Source organism: Vombatus ursinus, unplaced genomic scaffold (assembly GCF_900497805.2).
Source record: "Vombatus ursinus unplaced genomic scaffold, bare-nosed wombat genome assembly UNPS02014812.1, whole genome shotgun sequence".
NCBI classification, from domain to species: domain Eukaryota; kingdom Metazoa; phylum Chordata; class Mammalia; order Diprotodontia; family Vombatidae; genus Vombatus; species Vombatus ursinus.
Window position 1 is genome coordinate 90,110,872 of NW_020954590.1, and position 18,242 is coordinate 90,129,113.

Consider the following 18,242-nt stretch of genomic DNA (forward strand, 5'->3'; position numbering starts at 1 on the left):
TTTAACACCTGCATTTCTTCCTGCCTTTATTGAATTGTGTGAACTAGAAAGCATGTGTTTGATTTATCTATTACCGGATTTATATTTCCTGTGTCTATTGTTCTTTTTAGTTTCTTTTGTTTTGTTTTGTTTGTTTGCTAGGTGGTCCCAGACTTGTTATTTAATATTCTTTGTTCTTTGACTATTGAGTGTGAAACCATCTTACTTTACATCTGCAGAAGATGATTCTAGAATCAAGATACTTAGCATTTATCTAGCAAACCAATACTTGGTGCATCAGTTCATCATACTTTTATCAGTTTGAACTTTAACCAGTTGCAAATGAGTGCGATATATTTCTGGGAAAAAAAGATCTCAGAACAGAAACTTTATTTAGAAAATTGTCATAGTTTTTTCTTATGAGGCTTTTGAAAAAATGAAAAAAAGGAGGTTTTAGGTGCTTTGAAAAATTGTAGTTGATTTTCAGCTTCTAAATACAAAAATTCATCTATTGCTAAGAGATTATTTCAACTTAATCAGTTGGTGGTCTAAAAAAGTTGGGTTTTATAGGAAAAATCCATTCCAAAATGAAATATAAAACTTGATAACATCTACTTTATCTTGTTTGTGTTAGATTTGTTAGATGTGTTCAATCCTTATTAGCTCCTAGCTGTATTTACAAGTACAGTAAGACAGTCAAAATAAACATTAAAAGCAAGACAGTCTCTTTCTCCCTTCTCTCAGAAAAAAAATTCTTTTGAATTATATTCAACAATCAGTTTTATGCTTTATTATTCAGCTTGATAACACTTTTTTAAATCACTTCAGATTTTTAATAGCTTTAATCCTATGCAAATGTGTGTCTTGGGAATGAATTTATTAATTCTGGGAAAAAAACTGTAGAAAAGAAAAATTCACTCTTTCTTCTCTATAACATACTCAGTATGACATATATTTATTCCTTGCATCTGAAGTTTATTGGTTATGCTGGCCCAATCACATTCCCAGGGTGTCTTCATTTATTATGCTAATTTGACCTTTCAAGTGAAAAGCTGCAATGTGGTTTGTCTTTCCTTCTCTAAGGGGACCATGACATCAGGAAGGTGATGTCATGACTTGCAAGTGAATTGGATTTAAGTGAGGAGAGCTGTGCAAAGTCACCAGCCTCTCTCCTCCAGAGCCATCTGGATCCAGTGGCAAGATATAGATCAGGACGACTGGAGATGGCCCAGATGCAGTGGGAGATTCGGCCTTTTTAAGCTAAGGTCTTTCCCAGGTCTCAATTTGTCTGAGGCAACCACCCATTCAGTGATTAAGGCTAGGTAAGAAATGAGGCAAAGACTTGCTTCTTTTACCTAGTTAAAAAAAAATCTGGGCGGGGAAGACCCTCAGGGTTTCTGGCCAAAACAGAAACAATTGCTTTTGACACTCACTCTGAACCATAAGAAGCCAAACAATGACCAAATGAAGCTTAGGCTGGGACCTATTGTTGGCCAATCAAAGAGACCAAACTGCCTTAGAGTCTAAGAGAACAGAGAAGTTTTCTCAGCCTTCAAGTTATTTTAAAAAAAAAATTAGCTTGGGGAGGGAAGAAAAAAATCAATACATTTATTTTCAACTAGGGAAAGGTAGGCAAAAGGGTAAATTTTTTCCTTCCTTAGTTATGTAATGGAGGGGACTTGTTTCTTTGCTTTCAGGATATGTATACAACACATTTAAGCTTAACAGTAGGACAGAGGCAGGGTAGCAACAGTCTAGTGGGGACTTGGGACATGATAAAGCGAGTGAGTGTGCCCGTATCCCTTAGGTCTTCAGAGCTCACAATTAGTCCCAAACTCTGTGTGTGTATGAGAGAGAGAGAGAGAGAGAGAGAGAGAGAAAGAGAGCGCAAGCAAACTTAGGTCCGAAAAGGCTAATTAGATACCCCCAGTTCCAGGGAGCAAGAGCCCCTCTCCTCTGGATTTGGGTAGTTTTTATTTCTTTTCTTTTCTTCTTCTGCCTCTGATTCTTTGGGACCTGTAGCCAAGGTCTGTGGGGAGGGAGGACGGACTGCGGGGAGGGAGGAAGGTCTGCGGAGAGGGAAGACCGTCTGCGGGAAGGGAGGATTGTCTACCGAGAGGGAGGATCCTCTGCCGGGAGGACCGGCGCGCTCCGCTCTGGTGCCTCGGTAGTTTGCCGGAGTTCCCCCCGCCCCTCTCCCCCGCTACTCCCCCCAGCCCCCCTTTCTCCCTTCCATCCCTTTTTCAGCATGGAAAGTCTCCCGGGGGCCTCCTCGGACTAATCGAAGAGAAAGGCAACTTTTGCTTTCTCGCGGGGGCCAGAGCAGCGCAGAGCAGAGCCAGGCAAAGACGGGGCCCGGACGGGACCCACCGCAGCACGATGACCGAAGAGAGCAAAGGGGAAGGCAAAGGGGAGAGCGGGAAAGATCTAGAGAAGCAGCTTCGCCTCCGGGTGTGTGTCCTGAGCGAGCTCCTGAAGACCGAGCGGGACTATGTGGGGACGCTGGAGTTTCTGGTGTCGGTGAGTTTCCCAGGAGCTGGAGAGGCGGAGGAGGTGGGAGGTAAGGGTCGGTGGGTCTCTGCAGAGGTGCTGCAGAAGGTTAGACAGGACCCTTCCCCCACCCTAGGAGGTTGGGGAGAATTTTCCTTCAGGGGGAGAGATCTTACTTCCCTGTGCATGGGAGGAAGGTGGGAGAGACCTTGAAGAGGCGTTGACTTCAGGAATGCTCCTCTCCTGGACCTCAGGGCTTGGGGATCATCTACATTAGGACAATATTCGTGAGAACTGGAGGCTTCCAGCTTTGCAAGTACCTTAAGGGTCCTTGGTTTGGCCACCTTAGATCCAAAAGGAGGAGGAGGCACTTGATAATGGAAAGGACCTCATTCTTTCCTAGTTTTTCACCTCCCCTTTGCCCCTTTGCTTCCTTTGCTTTCTTGCAGTAACATTTGGGAAAAAAAATCCTTTAATTATTTATTTCCTTGCTCTCCGGGGATCTTGCTTTAGGGCTCTGGTTTGGTGATCAAGAGCTGAGTGCTTCATTCAGGTACATTTGGTTAAATAATCTCTGAATCTGCTGGGGTTTGAGTTCATTATTCAGATTACATGGCAGTGCAGTCTCTTTATTTATAATAATCCTTGAAACATAGTATTCTGGTAGGGGGTAACAGAAAGAGCAAAGAAGTTTTGATCTGCAGCAGCTGTTGGGTATTAAAGCCACATGTGGTGCTCACACCCCTTCCTACAAGTCCCTTTTCCCCTTGCTTAAGACTTCTGTACTATACTTGTGGGCTTGATATTCACGCTAAGAGCAATGACTGTGGTGTAATAAAACTCATGTCAAAAAAAAAATTCAAATCTACAAACTTTTAAGATCTCTTATACCACTTTGTCTTAGAGTTTCAACTTCACTGAAAACCAGCTTTGAAAAAATTGTGTTAACTTTAATGCCAAGAAGTCCAACTCTTGGATGAAAGGAACTTCTGAAGCAGCTTCTCTGATGTAAATACAAAGAGTATGGAAAATGGTTCCTCGTTTTCCTATTTGCTTTGGGAAAGCATCATTTCAAGAGCTTAAGTGCCCTAGTTATAAACAGAGTACAACTCATCTGCTTCACTTTGTATGATGCCTGGCTGTTATTAGGGCTCTGACATTCTTCTCTTTCTTCCCACCCCCTTCCATCTCCCTTTGTCTGAAGGGAAGTGTTTCAAACACTAAACTTCCTGCTCAACTTTCTGAGATTTGTATACTTTCTGCATATGATCATGGAACAGGAAAATATTTATTTGACTCTGGCAAGAATGCACCTCAAGTTTAGGAGGATGCACAGGTTGGCTTTCATAGACTGAGCAATTTAAAGCCAACACAGTCAGCTAAATGGAAATGCATTCTTTGGAAATTTGTAAACTTTTAGACTCAAATTTGGCTCCTCTCAAAACTTTTTTTTTTTTTTTACTTCTGTCAACAAAACAGTCTTTCAATTTTGTAAGTAACTAGAAGTAGTTACAACCCTTTGGTGTGGCCTATGGGGGAAAAAAAGACTTCTCAGAGTGCTGATTTTGAAGAAATTGATAGCCGCCTTTACCTTCTCTACAAAGTACTGACATATGGTGACTTCATGAAAGGTTTTAACCTCTAACACTCCCAAGCTTTCCTTTTAACCTTATTGCCTTATTGATCCTAAGAGAAAACAAGTCTTGCTGGTATGGGGTTAAGGTTAAAAAATAAAAGTGGTAAGCTATAAAATTCATTTTCACTGTTATTTCGAATTTATGGAAGATATCCCCCTCATTTCATTTCTCATCTCATCAAGAAATTATAGATCCTTCTGCTTTTTCTGTTTTCCAGGGATCATTTGGTACATAAACACACACATATACATAACTTAGGATCATAATTTTAGAATTGGAAGAGACATGAAGGTCATCAAATCCTGCCTCCTCATTTTACAGATGATTATACCAAAAAAGTAGAGGTGTGTGCCCAAGATAACCCTGACAGCTAAGAAGCAGAGCTGGGACTCAAACTCAGGTTCTCTAACCCCAAATTCTGTGCTCTGTTCTCTGTCTCATGATAAACAATATATTCTGGCTTATTTTGGCATCATAACTTTCCTCCATTCAAAATCCATTCATAAAATAGGAAAGCAAAAGGAAAATAAATTTGTGGAAAACTTTATAATGTTTTCAAAATTAAATGCATTTTGGGTTGAATGCATTTGGCAGATGAATGACTGTCAGATGTATTTGTTTTTATTTTTTGTATTGAGAGGAAGAAGAGCTACTGATTTTTTTTAGGATTTGTCTACAAACATACATATATATAAACACACACACCACCAACAACAATTCAGCCATATAAGATATTGTAAAGGCCCTAGAGGAGAGAGAAAAGATGAATATAGAGCCTTCAAGAAACTGATTAAATAGAGCAGGACCATCTCCAGTTGTCCTGATCTATATATCGCCACTGGACCCAGAAGGCTTTGGAGGAGAAAGTGAGGCTACTGACTCTTCACAGCCCTCCCTCACTTAAATCTAATTTACTTGCAAATCATGACATCACCTTTCTGATGTCATGGTCCTCTTTGAGAATAAAACAATAACAACAACAACAGATAACAGCAAGAAGTTAAGTAGAGGAGACAACTTACAGACAAATTCACACACTTTTTTGTTTGTTTGTTTAGACCTGTCGGTTCATCGGTTTGAGGAACTTCTGTTGGAGAAACTTCATCCAACAATGCAGGTCAAAAATTACTCTGTAACTTGTAGTCTTAGTGTATGGTCTGGGACACTGAGAGATTGTGACTTAATCATAGTCACACAGCTAGTATTTGTCAGAGGTAGGACTTGAACCCAGGTCTTCCTGATTCCAAGGCTGGCTCACTGTTCACCTCATTGCATAAGTGTAGCATTTGATATTGCTGGCTATTTCTTTCTTTTGGATATTCAGTCTTCCCTGGGCTCTGTAGCATTTCTCTTTCCTGTTTCTCCTAAATGACTACTGTTCTTTATTTTCCTTTACTTGCTTATCCCCCTCCTCTTACTTGCTAGGTAGGGAGGTCTTAGCTAAGATGCTCAGGCTTCATCGCTGTCTACCCTCTCTTCCTTTGTGAACCTCTGTAAGTGATGGGTACAATTATCACAATTATGCATATAACTCCCAGATCCTTATGTCCAGGCCCAGTTGCTCTCTTAAGAATTGGTCTTGCATTGCAAACTATCTGCTCTATTACTCCACCAAGAAATACCACTAGCGTCTCAAACTCAGTATGCACAAAAATGAACTCTTCATTCCTAACCCCTCTTCCCATTCCTAACCCCTTTTCCCATTCCTTCTTAATCCTTCCTTATTCCTTTTTACTGTTGATTGTTACACTACACTTCCAGTTACCTAGAGTCCTTGGAGTCATCTTTGACTTTTTACTTTACTTTACATCTCCCTTCCATGTGATCAATTGCCAAGTCCCATTATTTTACTTCCATAATACCTCATGCATCCATCCACTCCTCTCCAATTCACATTACTACCACCCTAGTTCAGACTCTCTTTACTTCTTCTCACCTATTATAGCTTTCTTAATGGCCTCCCTACTCCAGTCTCTCTTTTCTAGTTTTCTTTTTGCTTAGCTGGAAAAATAATTTTATAAATATGACCCTGTTACTTCCCAGCTCAAAAGCTGCCTATTGCCTTTAATATGAAAATACAAACTTCTTAGCTTGACATTAAAGTCCTCTAACATTTATATTCAACCTGCCTCTGCAGCCTCATTTCACATTATTCTCTTTCACATACTATACTTTTCAGCCTACCTGACCTATTAACTATTCCCTAATCTAATGTTATCTCCTCCAATGTTTTCATAGATCATCCTAATTCCTGGGAATGTACTCTTTCCTTTTCCTTGTCTTTCAGAATCCTTCTTCTCCTCAAGATGTCATTCAAGTGTTGGCTTCTTCATGCCTCAATATTTCCAACCGAAAGTGTTCTCTACCTCCTCAAATTTTCCTAATGCCTTTTAACTTTGTGTCTTCTTTTTCATTATAGCATTAGTGTTGTATTATAGTTACTATGTTGATTATTTACATATATTTAATACCCTAAATTTTACAAAGTCCTTTCCTCAAAACAACATTTGTGTATGTCATGATAACACCCATGCCCATTAGATTGCAAGTTCGTTGAGGACAGTGACAGTCATTTCTTCTGTGCCTAACATAGTACTTCCATGTTGAGGGCACTTAATACATGTTTATTGAATTGTTGAATAAAAGTTACCAAGTTATATATGAAGTTTGAGAAAGAAATATCATTTCCAACTGAGCTAGTCAGTGAAGACTTCCTGGAGTAGATGGAATTTGAGCTTTGCTCAAATGGGTAGGATTTCAATGGGCCACAATGAATAGTGAGGATATTTAAAGTATAAGGAAAGGTGTGAGCAAGATCTGGGGTGGGGTGGGTGGAGTAGAGTAGTGAGTAGTTCACTTTGACTTGGAACATAGAGTGCAAGGGCCATTAAAAAGTTCTGAGCAGAAAAATGGCGCAACCCGATTTGTTCATAAAGGAAAATTAATCGGGCAACTTTGTTTAGGAAAAATGGCTAGGGAAGAGTTTTGAGGCATGAGCCCTGTTAAGAGGATATTAGAGTGGTCTAGGAAGGAGGAAATAGGAAATAGGAAAAAAGAGGAAATGAACTATTGCATGCTAGTAGTGGGAGTGGAAAGGGGATGATATATAAAAGAAATATCACAGAATTCAAGGGACAACAAGTTGGAGGAGGTAAGTAAAGGAGAAAAAAGCTAAAGATGCAAACAGAATGGAGTTATTAGTTCATTTTTAATACCAATTTATTATCTGCCATGTGCAATGTAGTATGCTAGATATTAGGAATACAAAGATTTAAAAATGACACAGTTCTTCATTTAATCCAAACCAGCCCACAACTGCCTTTCTGGGAATCCTGGGAAAAACCCACATTGTTCAATTGCCATTCCTCTCTCTATGTACTACTCTAGTTCTTTTCAATGCAAGGTTCATTTCTATAAAGTTATTCCTGTGCTTAACTTCCCTTCTCTATTAAAAAGTCAAAACTAGCTTTTCTATTCCCTAAGGACAGAGCCTCAGTATATTTTGTCTCTGAGATTTACTAAATCCTGAATTATCTTTCTTCATGTTACCTAACAAGTCAATTGGAGGTCCTGTATTTCTGTCATAAATGTTATAGCTTCCTCTTGTCTGGACAAAGCCTTAGTCCTTTTTACATTGCTGTAGGATCACAGTATTTCCTTGAAATATAACTGGAAAAGTTATCTGAAAATTCAGCCGGTGTTTAGAGTTTCGAGAAGATAGGGTATTAAGGGGACAGCTATGGAAATAGCATAGATTATTGTATGTCAAGTGTGTGTGTGTGTGTGTGTGTGTGTGTGTGTGTGGTGTGTGTGTGTTTCAGAGCAAGTTTTTCAGGCTGTGTGTACCTAATAAAATTTATTGGTTGAATGGATTTAGGGTTGGTATCCTGGCTCTCTTCCTCAATTTGTTTTTACTTCTACTGGGAGTTAATTGAAAACATTATTGCAACTGTAAAATGATCCAAAATGCTAACCCAAAATAGGATACTGCCCTTGAGAAAGATGGAAACATTTTTTTCAAACTTCATAAGGTTGAGTAAAATCTATCCATAACCTGGATAGCCAGCCCATTTTGCTATGCATTTTGTACTCTATATTGAAATATATTTATAATTTAATGTTTTAAATTTACTTGTTTGCCTGTGGGTTGGTCTCCTTGCCTCAAATCTCTCTCCTTTCCACTAAATACTTTGCTCAGCTATCAAAGTGATTTTCTTAGAGTGCAGGTATGACCATGTCAACTCCCCCAAACCACTAAATAAACTCCAATGACTTCATAATGCTGCTTGGATCAAAAAGAAAATCCTATTTGGCTTTCAAGGCCCTTCATAATTTGGCCCTTTCCTATCTTTCTAGCCTTCCTACATCTTACTCCCCTGTACATACTCTGTGATCAAGTGACCCCAGCTTTTTTGTTATTCCTTGAACAAGATACTCCTTTGCCTAAACCCATGCATTTTTCACTGGCTGTCCCCCATTTCCAGAATTCTTTTCCTCCTAATCTCTCCTTCCAAGCCACCCTGGTTTTCCTTCAAGTCTTAGCTAAAGTCTCACCCTTGGCAAGAAGTCTTTTCCAGTATCCTTTATTTTACTGCCTTTCCACTATTGAGTATCTCCAATTTATCTTGTTTGTTCATAGTTGTTTGCATGTTGTCTCTCCCATAAGATTGCAAACTCCTTGAAGAAAGAAAATGATTTTGCCTTTTTTTGTATTCCCAGCACTTAGCGCAGTGCCTGGCACATAGTAGGTATTTAATTTTCAAGTTGACTTGAACACCATTTTGGTACTCCAATAAAGAACAAGCCTTTATTCATTATTTGGAAACTGGAAATCTAAAATAGTTAATAACATCGTTAGAAACCTAAATCTTAGGTTGAAGTCATTCATTTGCTAATCATGATTTACCTTGAAAGTCTGTTTTCTGATATTTTGTGAGGTCAGAATCAGTTGATGATCCTTTAAAACATTATCATATTCCTGCTATACAATTATTAACTTTTTCCAGTATCCCAGAAATAGGCTGAAGAATTTTCAGTGAGTATTTTATATTTCAGTTTTAATTGGTGGTTCTTGTGATTATTTAGCTTATGCCTTTAACCCCTTCATGGTCTCTTTGTGTTCTGGCAAAGATTTTTTGATCCTCTCTATTTTGGAGAACAGTCTCTTAGCAGAAATTTGACAATGCAATGCTGTGGACTGGGAAGTATCCTGGACTTAGAAGCATGAGAGGGCTCAATTCAAATCCTTCCTTTGACCTTTACTAGCTGTGTGATCATGGATAAATCAATTAATGTCTCAGAGTCTCAGTTCCTTTATCTGGAAAAAAAATGAAAATGAGAATGAGTATAATGAGTATATAATGATTATAAATATATATAATGTATAACAGTATAAATATATATAGTACATATGTTATATTATTATACATTATAATAGTATAAATTTATATAATACTATAATGAGTATAAAAGGAGATTATATATGAAAAGCATTATATAAATGACAGACATTAGCTAACATCCTAAAAATGACAAATTTCCATTTTGTCAGTTTTTAAAATTATAGCAGGCATGTTAGTGTTTAGCTAGGGGTTTGGAACCTGCAGCCTCAAGGCCACATGTTACCCTCTAGGTCCTCCAGTATGGCCCTTTGACTGAATCCAAACTTCACAGAACAAATACCCTTAATAGAAGGATTGGTAGGCAATAGCTAGCTAAGATCTAGATAGGCAATAAACAAAGATGTAAACATTCTCCTAAGTCAGTTCTTGAGGTGTTGCATACTTGTCCCTAGTACAACATTATTGTAAAGTGTTAAAAATGGATAGTGGATGTCTTAGGTAAGTCACATGACCCATAGTTCTTAAGCTTTAGATTGTTGAATCTCTATCCCATGGGGATGGTGCTAATGGGTGCTGGTGATTAAGGTCATTTAACAGTCTTGGAAGGGGAAAACAAACTTGGGGATAAAGGGCTTGCTTCAAACTGTGATTTGTGGGGTAACCAGTACCATATTCCGGGGTCAGAATAAAGAGTTAACCACGGCCATTAAATCCGGAGGACTAGACAGGCACCATGAAATGAATGTCCAGAGTCAGGGGGAGGTTAACCGGAGGGGATCAGGTAACAGTCTGGAGGAAGCAGCGCAAGGTATTGGAAAATGATAGTTTTCCTCATCCTAAACCTCTATCCATGATAGCATCCCTTTGGAGTGACAATTTTATAATCATTTCTCATCCTTGTCCAATTGTATCTGAACTCTTGTGGACCTGTACATAGATACAAAGATTTTTTTTTTAGAAAAAGAATGGAATCACAGGTTTCTTTGGGATTAAGTTGATTTCTTCTCTCCCTTCTCCCGATTAATTCAGTCGGCATTTCTGAAGTAGAGGCCGCAGGGTAGAGTGGAAATGGTGCTTAATTTTTAGACTCAAGTAATCTGGGTTCAAATTCTGATTCTACAACTCACTATGAGCTTATGAAAAGTTCTGCCAATGAATCTCAGTTTGTCTCTTTACATCACTGTCTGATATGTCCGGTAAGAGATGTGACAGTCGCTGCAGTATTCCCATGCAGTGTTAATTCTTTGTGTCATTGTCTTAAGATAGAGCATAGACACTTAAAAGTTCAAATAGTGAAATAGCATACCTGCACTTTGTAATAGCAATAATAGCGATGTGCAACAATTATATACTACTTTGAGGTTTGCAAAATGCTTTACAAATATTGTCTCATTTGATCCTCGAAACAACCCTGAGAAATAGGTGCTGTTATTACCCCTTTTTACAGATGTTGAAACTGAGGCCAGCAGTGGTTAATTGATTTGCCATTAAATGTCTGGTGTTGGATTTGAATTCAAATCTTTCTGACTCCAGGTTGAGTGCTCTATCCACTGTGCTATCCACCTTTGTAAAATCCAAAGAATAATGCCACACTTTTTGAGCATAATGTAAAACTCCTGAATTGTCCTTTTGTGTCTGATACTACATCTAGTTAGCAGCATACATAATTTTTCATCAGAATGGATCTGAAAATGAGTTCTTATTTTCCTGCTACCTGATTTTAAGCTCCATGTAGTAAGGTTATCATGGTGCAATGGAAAGAGTATGAAACTTGGAGTCAAAGGACCTGGGTTTTCCTCTCAGCTCTGCTACTTTTAACCACTGTGACTTTGGACAAAACACTTAACCTCTCTGGGCAGTTTGATTAGACTATACTTTCTTCTTTCTGTATTTTTTTTTTTTTTTGTTAAATGACTCTTGGTTCTCTTCCTCACCTGTCTGACCATTCCTTCTCATCCATCCATCCTTAGCTGGATCTTCATCCAGGTCATGCCCCAAAACCATGGGTATCCTCCAAGCCTCTGTCCTGAACCCTCTTACCTTCTCCCTCTATACTATTTCACTTTATGATCTCATCAGCTGCCATGGTTTCAACTATCATTTCCATATAGATGATTTATTTGTTTAGATTTATGTGTTTAGCCCTAACCTTCCTCCTGACTTCCAGTCCCGCATCTCCAATTGCTTATTGTCTTACAGACATTTTGAAGTCAATATGTCCAAAACTAAACTCCTTATCTTTTCCCCCAAATCTTCCTTTCTTCCTAATCCCCCTATTACTGTGGAGAGTACCTCCATCCTCTCAGACATCTATATTCACAACTTAAGACTCTTCACAATCTCTTCCCCCACCTCCATATTGAAACTATTGCCAAGGCTCATCAATTTTACTTACATAACATATCTCATACATCGCCTCCTCTCCTCTGACACAGCCCCCATCACAATTCAGGCCCTTATCACCTCATGCCCAGACTATTGCAATAGCCAATGAGTTGGTCTCCCTACTTCAAGTCTCCCCACTCCAGTCCATCTTCCATTTATAACTATCAAATTTATTGTCCTCAAATACAAGTTTGATGATGTTCCTATCCTCCCACCCCCCACCCCTGACTCCCTCACAGTCAATCAACTCCAGTGTTTCCCTAGTGCATTCTTTTTGGCTTTTAAAACACTTTATAACCTACTAGCCCCTCTTCCAACTTCCTACTTTTTCAATCTTGTTACACTTTACACTCTATCCTCAAACCTCCATTCCACATACTCTGCAATCCAATGACACTGGTTTCATTACTGTTTTTCAGATATTATATTCCATCTTTACTCAGGGGCATTTTCACTGGCTGTCCCGCCATATCTGAAACTTTCTCCCTTCTCACCTCTGCTTCCTGATTACCCTGGCTTCTTTCAAGTCTCAGCAAAAATTCTACCTTCTGTAAGAAGTATTTGATCCCCATTAATTCTAGTGCCTTCACTCTTTTGATTATCTCCAATTTATCTTGCATATATTTTGTTTATATGTAGTTGTTTGCATGTTGTCTTTCATATCAGATTGTTAGCTGCTTGTAAGCAGGGAATGTCTCTTACCTTTCTTTGTATCCCTGGCACTTAGCACAGCGCCTGGAACATAATAGATGCTTAATAAATGCTTGTTGGTTTGCTTTGATTGACTTGATAAGTCTATCTCTACAACATATTTTACATCTAGCCATTCTTCTCTATTTCCAATGCCATCACTTTAGTTGAGACCCTTATTACCAGGAGCCCAGAGTATTGTAAACACCATCCTTACATATCTTCCCATTTCTACTCTCTACTTTCCATCCTTCATGACAATACCATTTACTTTCCTTAGGCATACATTTTGGTCATGTTGCTTTCTGCTTCAAAATCTTTAGTGCTTTCCAAGCATTCATTCATCATATTCATTTACTTGACAGTCAGGACCCTCAACATCCTTTCCCTCTCTAGTCTTATCTCGTGTTTTACTCTTGATGGATTGTATGCTGTAGCAGAATTGGGCATGTCTTTGACCTGGGAACATACACTGGCTCCCATGCCTCCATGACTTTGTTCCAGTATTCTTGTTACCAGTATGTCTTTTACCTTTATTCTTTGTGTACCTCCTTTCCTTAAAAGATTCACTTGATAATGTCTCTTCCAGGAAGTCTTCTCTGATTTCTGTAGCTGGGAACAAACTTCTTCCAAAGACCTCCCTATATTGTAGATGCATTTACCACCTTCTATTGTGTAGACATGCTTTTAACAGTTCTGGGCTTTGTAATTCACTTGATAAAACTATAAGCGGTATAATTCATGTATAAAAAATGCTTGTTTTGTAATTATTTCTTCTTCTTCTACTTGTCAAATTGGTAGATACAAAGTGCTCTTGGATTTAGGGCATCATAATGCCTCAGACAAAGCAACGATGAAAGAAAGGTTTCATTGTCTTAACTTTTACCCCATAATAATTGAACTTAATCATTTAAATTCTGTCACTTCTTATGGTGACTCTTATTTCACCTCCTAACCCCTCCAGCCCTTTAATTTTTGTACTTCTGGATCTGTACCAGGACTTGAATGATATCACCTCCAAAAGCATTTATTGCATGCCATCATGACAAATGAAAACCATGAATGACAGAGTTTTGGGATAATTAATAATCAATTTATTAAGTAGACTAGTAAATAATCAATAAATTGACAGTCAGCGGTTTCTCTTGGCAACCAAAGACAAAAGACATGGAGAGCCTGAAATATTTAAAAAAATCCTTGAAAGGCAATTCCCTGAACAACTGAAAATCAACCCTAATTGGGGAACATTTAATGAGGAGGTGGGCTAGAAGTCTTCAGCTCCTCCTGCTTGATCATGAAACTGAGATACCTCCAGCAATCTACAAGAGAATCCATCTCCATCCAGACCACTCTGGTTGGTTTTCTATCTCATGAGCTGGGTCACCCTAAACTCTTATGATGGGGTACAATGACAACAGCTCATTTCCTCTGGGCAAGAACTCACATAGACTAGTTTCTGTTTACACTCTAAATTTTCCGTGGGGTCCTGGCTAAGACTGAAGAGCACGTACCTTGAGGTCAAGCACAATCTCATCAATTAGCTAAGTCCTTTAGAGATTGGTTTTTCAGAGGGGCTAGGCTGAGGAAATAAAGGAGAAAAGCCTGGATCCCAAATTAATAATTGGTTGTTAATATAATAAAATAATAATTTCTCTCACCATTCAATAAAGGTTACATTCTTCCACCTGTGTGCTTATGTGACTAGCTTCAATTTATTGTAATCTTTATCTTTTCTATATATACTAAACATAATGTATCATAAAGAGCCATTGTGTTCCCTCGTTACTATGGAATGCATATTTTCCATTAAAAGGCAAGCCTACTTCAAAGGTTAATCTGGGGGATATTTAAAAAAAAATTAATCATAGTTGGTTAAATGTAGAGTACTGAAGGAAACCCTGTATAGTTATGTATTCTGGGACTATCGCATTTTTAATCTATAAATTAGTTAACGCTTTCTTTTAAAAATTTTGATTTAGTATTTTTTTTGAGGTAGTCTAATGTATTGATGCCTACGCTGGACTTTGCAGTTTTGTATTTGTTTCATGAATCATCTATTTTAGTTGTATCATGGCCAATTAGAATGGCCTAATAGTTGCTAACACATTGTTAGTGATTGTGCAAGAAGTGTTGGTATTTGCCTATGTTATTTTGCTGCTTAGTGCATCAATTTAGCCTTGTTTTGCTGCTCCCCTGGAGTTCTGGGTTTTTTCCTTTTTGAAGTCAGTGTCGGGGGAGGGGGACAAGCAATAACTTGAAATTCTAAGATCTGTTAATTTACCCAATGTTACCATGGTGGTATCACATACTCTCTTTATACAAAGTATTCATTCTTTATGTGCTTTTTTTTGTTTCAGAAATGCAGCATAGGTATTTAAAATTGAAATCACAAAATAGTCCTCAGTTGAATTTGTTGAAAACAGTGACTCATACATTCTAGTGTTCAGTCTCTGTGTCCTTCAAAGGTGCTAATTAATCCCATTCTGACCCTTAACATGAGCATCATGTGACCATTTAGAAGTACCTGGCTCAGTCACCAGTCTACAAAATCAGTTCCTTCATGGGTTTCCATTACTAGTTAATTCCACTACCAAGGTCTTTCATTAGATTTCGTCATCTCCCTTTCCATATGGATAGCCAATGGAGAATCTTCAAAGGGCCTCACTCCCCTGGGGAAGGGGTACATAACAATTTGTCCTGCTGCAGTTACTGCTGCCTCTAGTCTTGGACAGAGCACAGATTCACGTATTTGGCAAAGGAAGGACTGGATGTAATGCCTGAATGAAAGGTGGATAGCATAGTAAGATGAGCACTAGATTTAGTTTTCGGAGAGACCAGGATTTGAATCTTAGCTCTGATGCTCACTAGAAGTGACAGATGAGTGAGTTACTTAACCTGAGCCTTATTTTCCAAATCTATAAAGTGGGGCTAATAATACCTGTATGGAGAACATAGGAGGCAGCATGATTGAGCCCAGGACCTGGAGTCAGAAAGTCCTTAGTTTGAATCATGCCTCAGACCTTTACTACCTATATAATGGGGGACAAGTTACTTAAACTCTCTCAGCCTCAGTTTCCTCACCTGTAAAATGAGGATAATAGAAGCACTTACTTGGCAGGTTAGGCAAAGATCAAATGTAAAGTACTTTGCCAACTTTAAAGTACTATCTATATAGATGCTAGCTACGATTATTAATTTAGGGGATTGCTGTGAGGAAACCATATTGTGTACCTTAATCTGCTCATGAATATGTGTGTCATTATTATGGATGGAAACCAATAGGTGGGGGGATATTGTAATATAAAGCTATCGTTCATGACTTCACACTAAATGCAGTGTAAGGGAGAGGAACTTAAATTACCAAGAATAAGCTGGCAGATTGATTACTTTGATAATGATAATCGCCAGCATTTATGTATACTATTTGCCAGGCACTATGCTAAGCACTTTACAAACATTATCTCATTTTATCCGAACAACAATCCTGGAGGTAGGTGTTATGATTATGCCCATTTTTCGGTTGAGGAAACTGAGGCAGGCAGAGATTAAGTAACTTGCTCCAAGCCACCCAAGTATTAAGTGTTTGAGGCTGGATCCAGGCCCAGCACTCTCTCTACTTTGGCACCTTGCAGCAAGAGGAATGTTCTGCTGATTATTTATAACGTTCATTTTGTGAGGTTGATAGTCCTTGGTTTCATCTAAGGATCATATTTAAAATCCTTCACAGTCTGTCTCCAATCTACTTTTCCAGACTTATTATACATAAGCATTCTACTTTATGCCTTCCACATTCCAGCCAAATTGGCTTCCTTGCTGCTCTCTAAACTCAGCAGTTCATCTCCCACTTCCATACCTTTGCAGAGACTGTCCTCTATGTCTGGAAGGCATTCTATCCTCACCTCTACCTTTTAGAATCTCTAGTTTCCTTTTTGGCTCAGTTCAATTGCCACTTATTATGGGAAACCTTTTCTGATCCCTTTACTCATTGGGTTCTCCACTTCCTCAAATTATTGTGTATATACTCTTCTATTTAACGTATCCCATTATGGGATAGTCTATATCCCATCCACCCCCACATTGAAAATTTTTTGAGGGCAAGAGTTATTTTCATTTTTCTTTGTATTCCCAGGATCTAGCGTAGTGCCTTGTATATAGAAGATATCTAATAAAAATGCTTGTTGGATTGAATTGGATCCCTTTAGCTTATCAGCAGTGCACAATCTGTGGGTGTAGTGTTGTACACATATGCATGTGAATATGCAAGAGATTAACTAAGCCTTTGAGTTGTTGCATTCTGACCCCAAGAGAAGTTCCATGAGAGAGCATGGTTGTCCTCCTCTGTATCAGTATCAAAATGTTAGCATTGTAACCCAAAATACCAAATTTCAATAATCTGTTATAGGTTTATTTTCTATTAATTTAACTATATCCTTTAAAAAAATCCATTTTTATTTTCATCCTTTATTGCCCATTAAGATAACAAGATATCTGTTTACTACTCATTATATAGGTATGCTTGACCATTGTACAAGTATAGTATAACTTAATTACATATATTTATCATAAATTATCTCTTTGAAAATTTGAATTTTGATGAATCAGTTTATTTTTGGATTTGTCTGTGGATAAGTTTGAGTCTTATTGATTTTCTTTTCATGAATAAGCCCATGTTCATCTTATCTTTTTTCTTTATAATTCTGTAACTTTAAATCATATCCTCTTTGAGTTTTTCTAGTTTGATGTATTATAATTTTTTTGCTTATTCTCATTTGCAAAGATAAGTATTTTAGCTTCCATTTTTCTGACTTTCTCTTCAACTCTTATGGCATACTTGAAGCAGTGACCCTAACTGAACACCTTGTTCTGAGAATGGAATTGCCGTAATATCTGAAAAAGCTAGAATGATATTTTCTGGGTTTGTTTTGTTTTGCTTGTTTGTTTGCAATACGTTTCTATATGATACCATGCATTTTGATATCACCCTCATAATACTTGGGTCTGATATCCTCAAGAAACAGCAAACAGTAGTGATTCCTAGGTCTCTTTTATGTCAGAGAAATATCATTTTAAACTATGTATAAAATCATTTCCCCCCTAATTTCATCATCCTACATTTGTCTGCGGTAAAGCTCATCTGCTATTTTTATGCCTATTCACTCAGTCTTTTGAGCTCTTCAGAGTTTATCATTTACAGCTTTTTATAACTCAGAAGAACCAACTCAGTGTCATCTGTAAAATCATAGATTTTTGTGACTTCATAATGTCTTGAGATCCTCAGGCTAGAGGTGATGGAATTCCAGCTGAGCTATTTAAAATCCTAAAAGATAATGCTAAAAACAAAAAGACATATAGAAAGAAAGAAAGAAAGAAAAGGGGCAGCTAGGTGGCATCAGATGCATAACACTCACTAGCTGTGTGACCCAGGCAAGTCATTTAACCCCAATTGCCTCACCAAAAAAAAAAAGAAAGAAAGAAAAGAAAAGAAAAGAAAAGAAAAAAGATAATGCTGTTAAAATGCTACACTCAATATATCAAATATATCAACAAATTTGGAAAACTCAACAGTGGCCACTGTATTGGAAAAGATCAGTTTACATCCCAATCTTAAAGAAGGGCAATGCCAAGGAATGTTTAAATTACTGAACAATTGTGCTCATTTCACATGCCAGCAATACTATGCTTAAGATTCTCCAAGTTAGGCTTCAGGATTGTGTAAACC

General features: G+C 38.0%; 1 protein-coding gene across 1 annotated transcript in view; it reads left to right on the forward strand.

The window, feature by feature from the left end:
- The first annotated feature begins 1,920 nt into the window (after window positions 1-1,920).
- Window positions 1,921-18,242, forward strand: part of LOC114054097 (phosphatidylinositol 3,4,5-trisphosphate-dependent Rac exchanger 2 protein) — a 385,890-nt gene continuing 369,568 nt past the window's right edge. Inside the window, exons 1-2 of the mRNA XM_027877211.1 lie at window positions 1,921-1,945; window positions 2,227-2,499. Coding sequence (XP_027733012.1) covers window positions 2,359-2,499 — 141 coding nt within the window. The 5' untranslated portion in view covers window positions 1,921-1,945; window positions 2,227-2,358. The remainder of the gene's footprint in view (window positions 1,946-2,226; window positions 2,500-18,242) is intronic.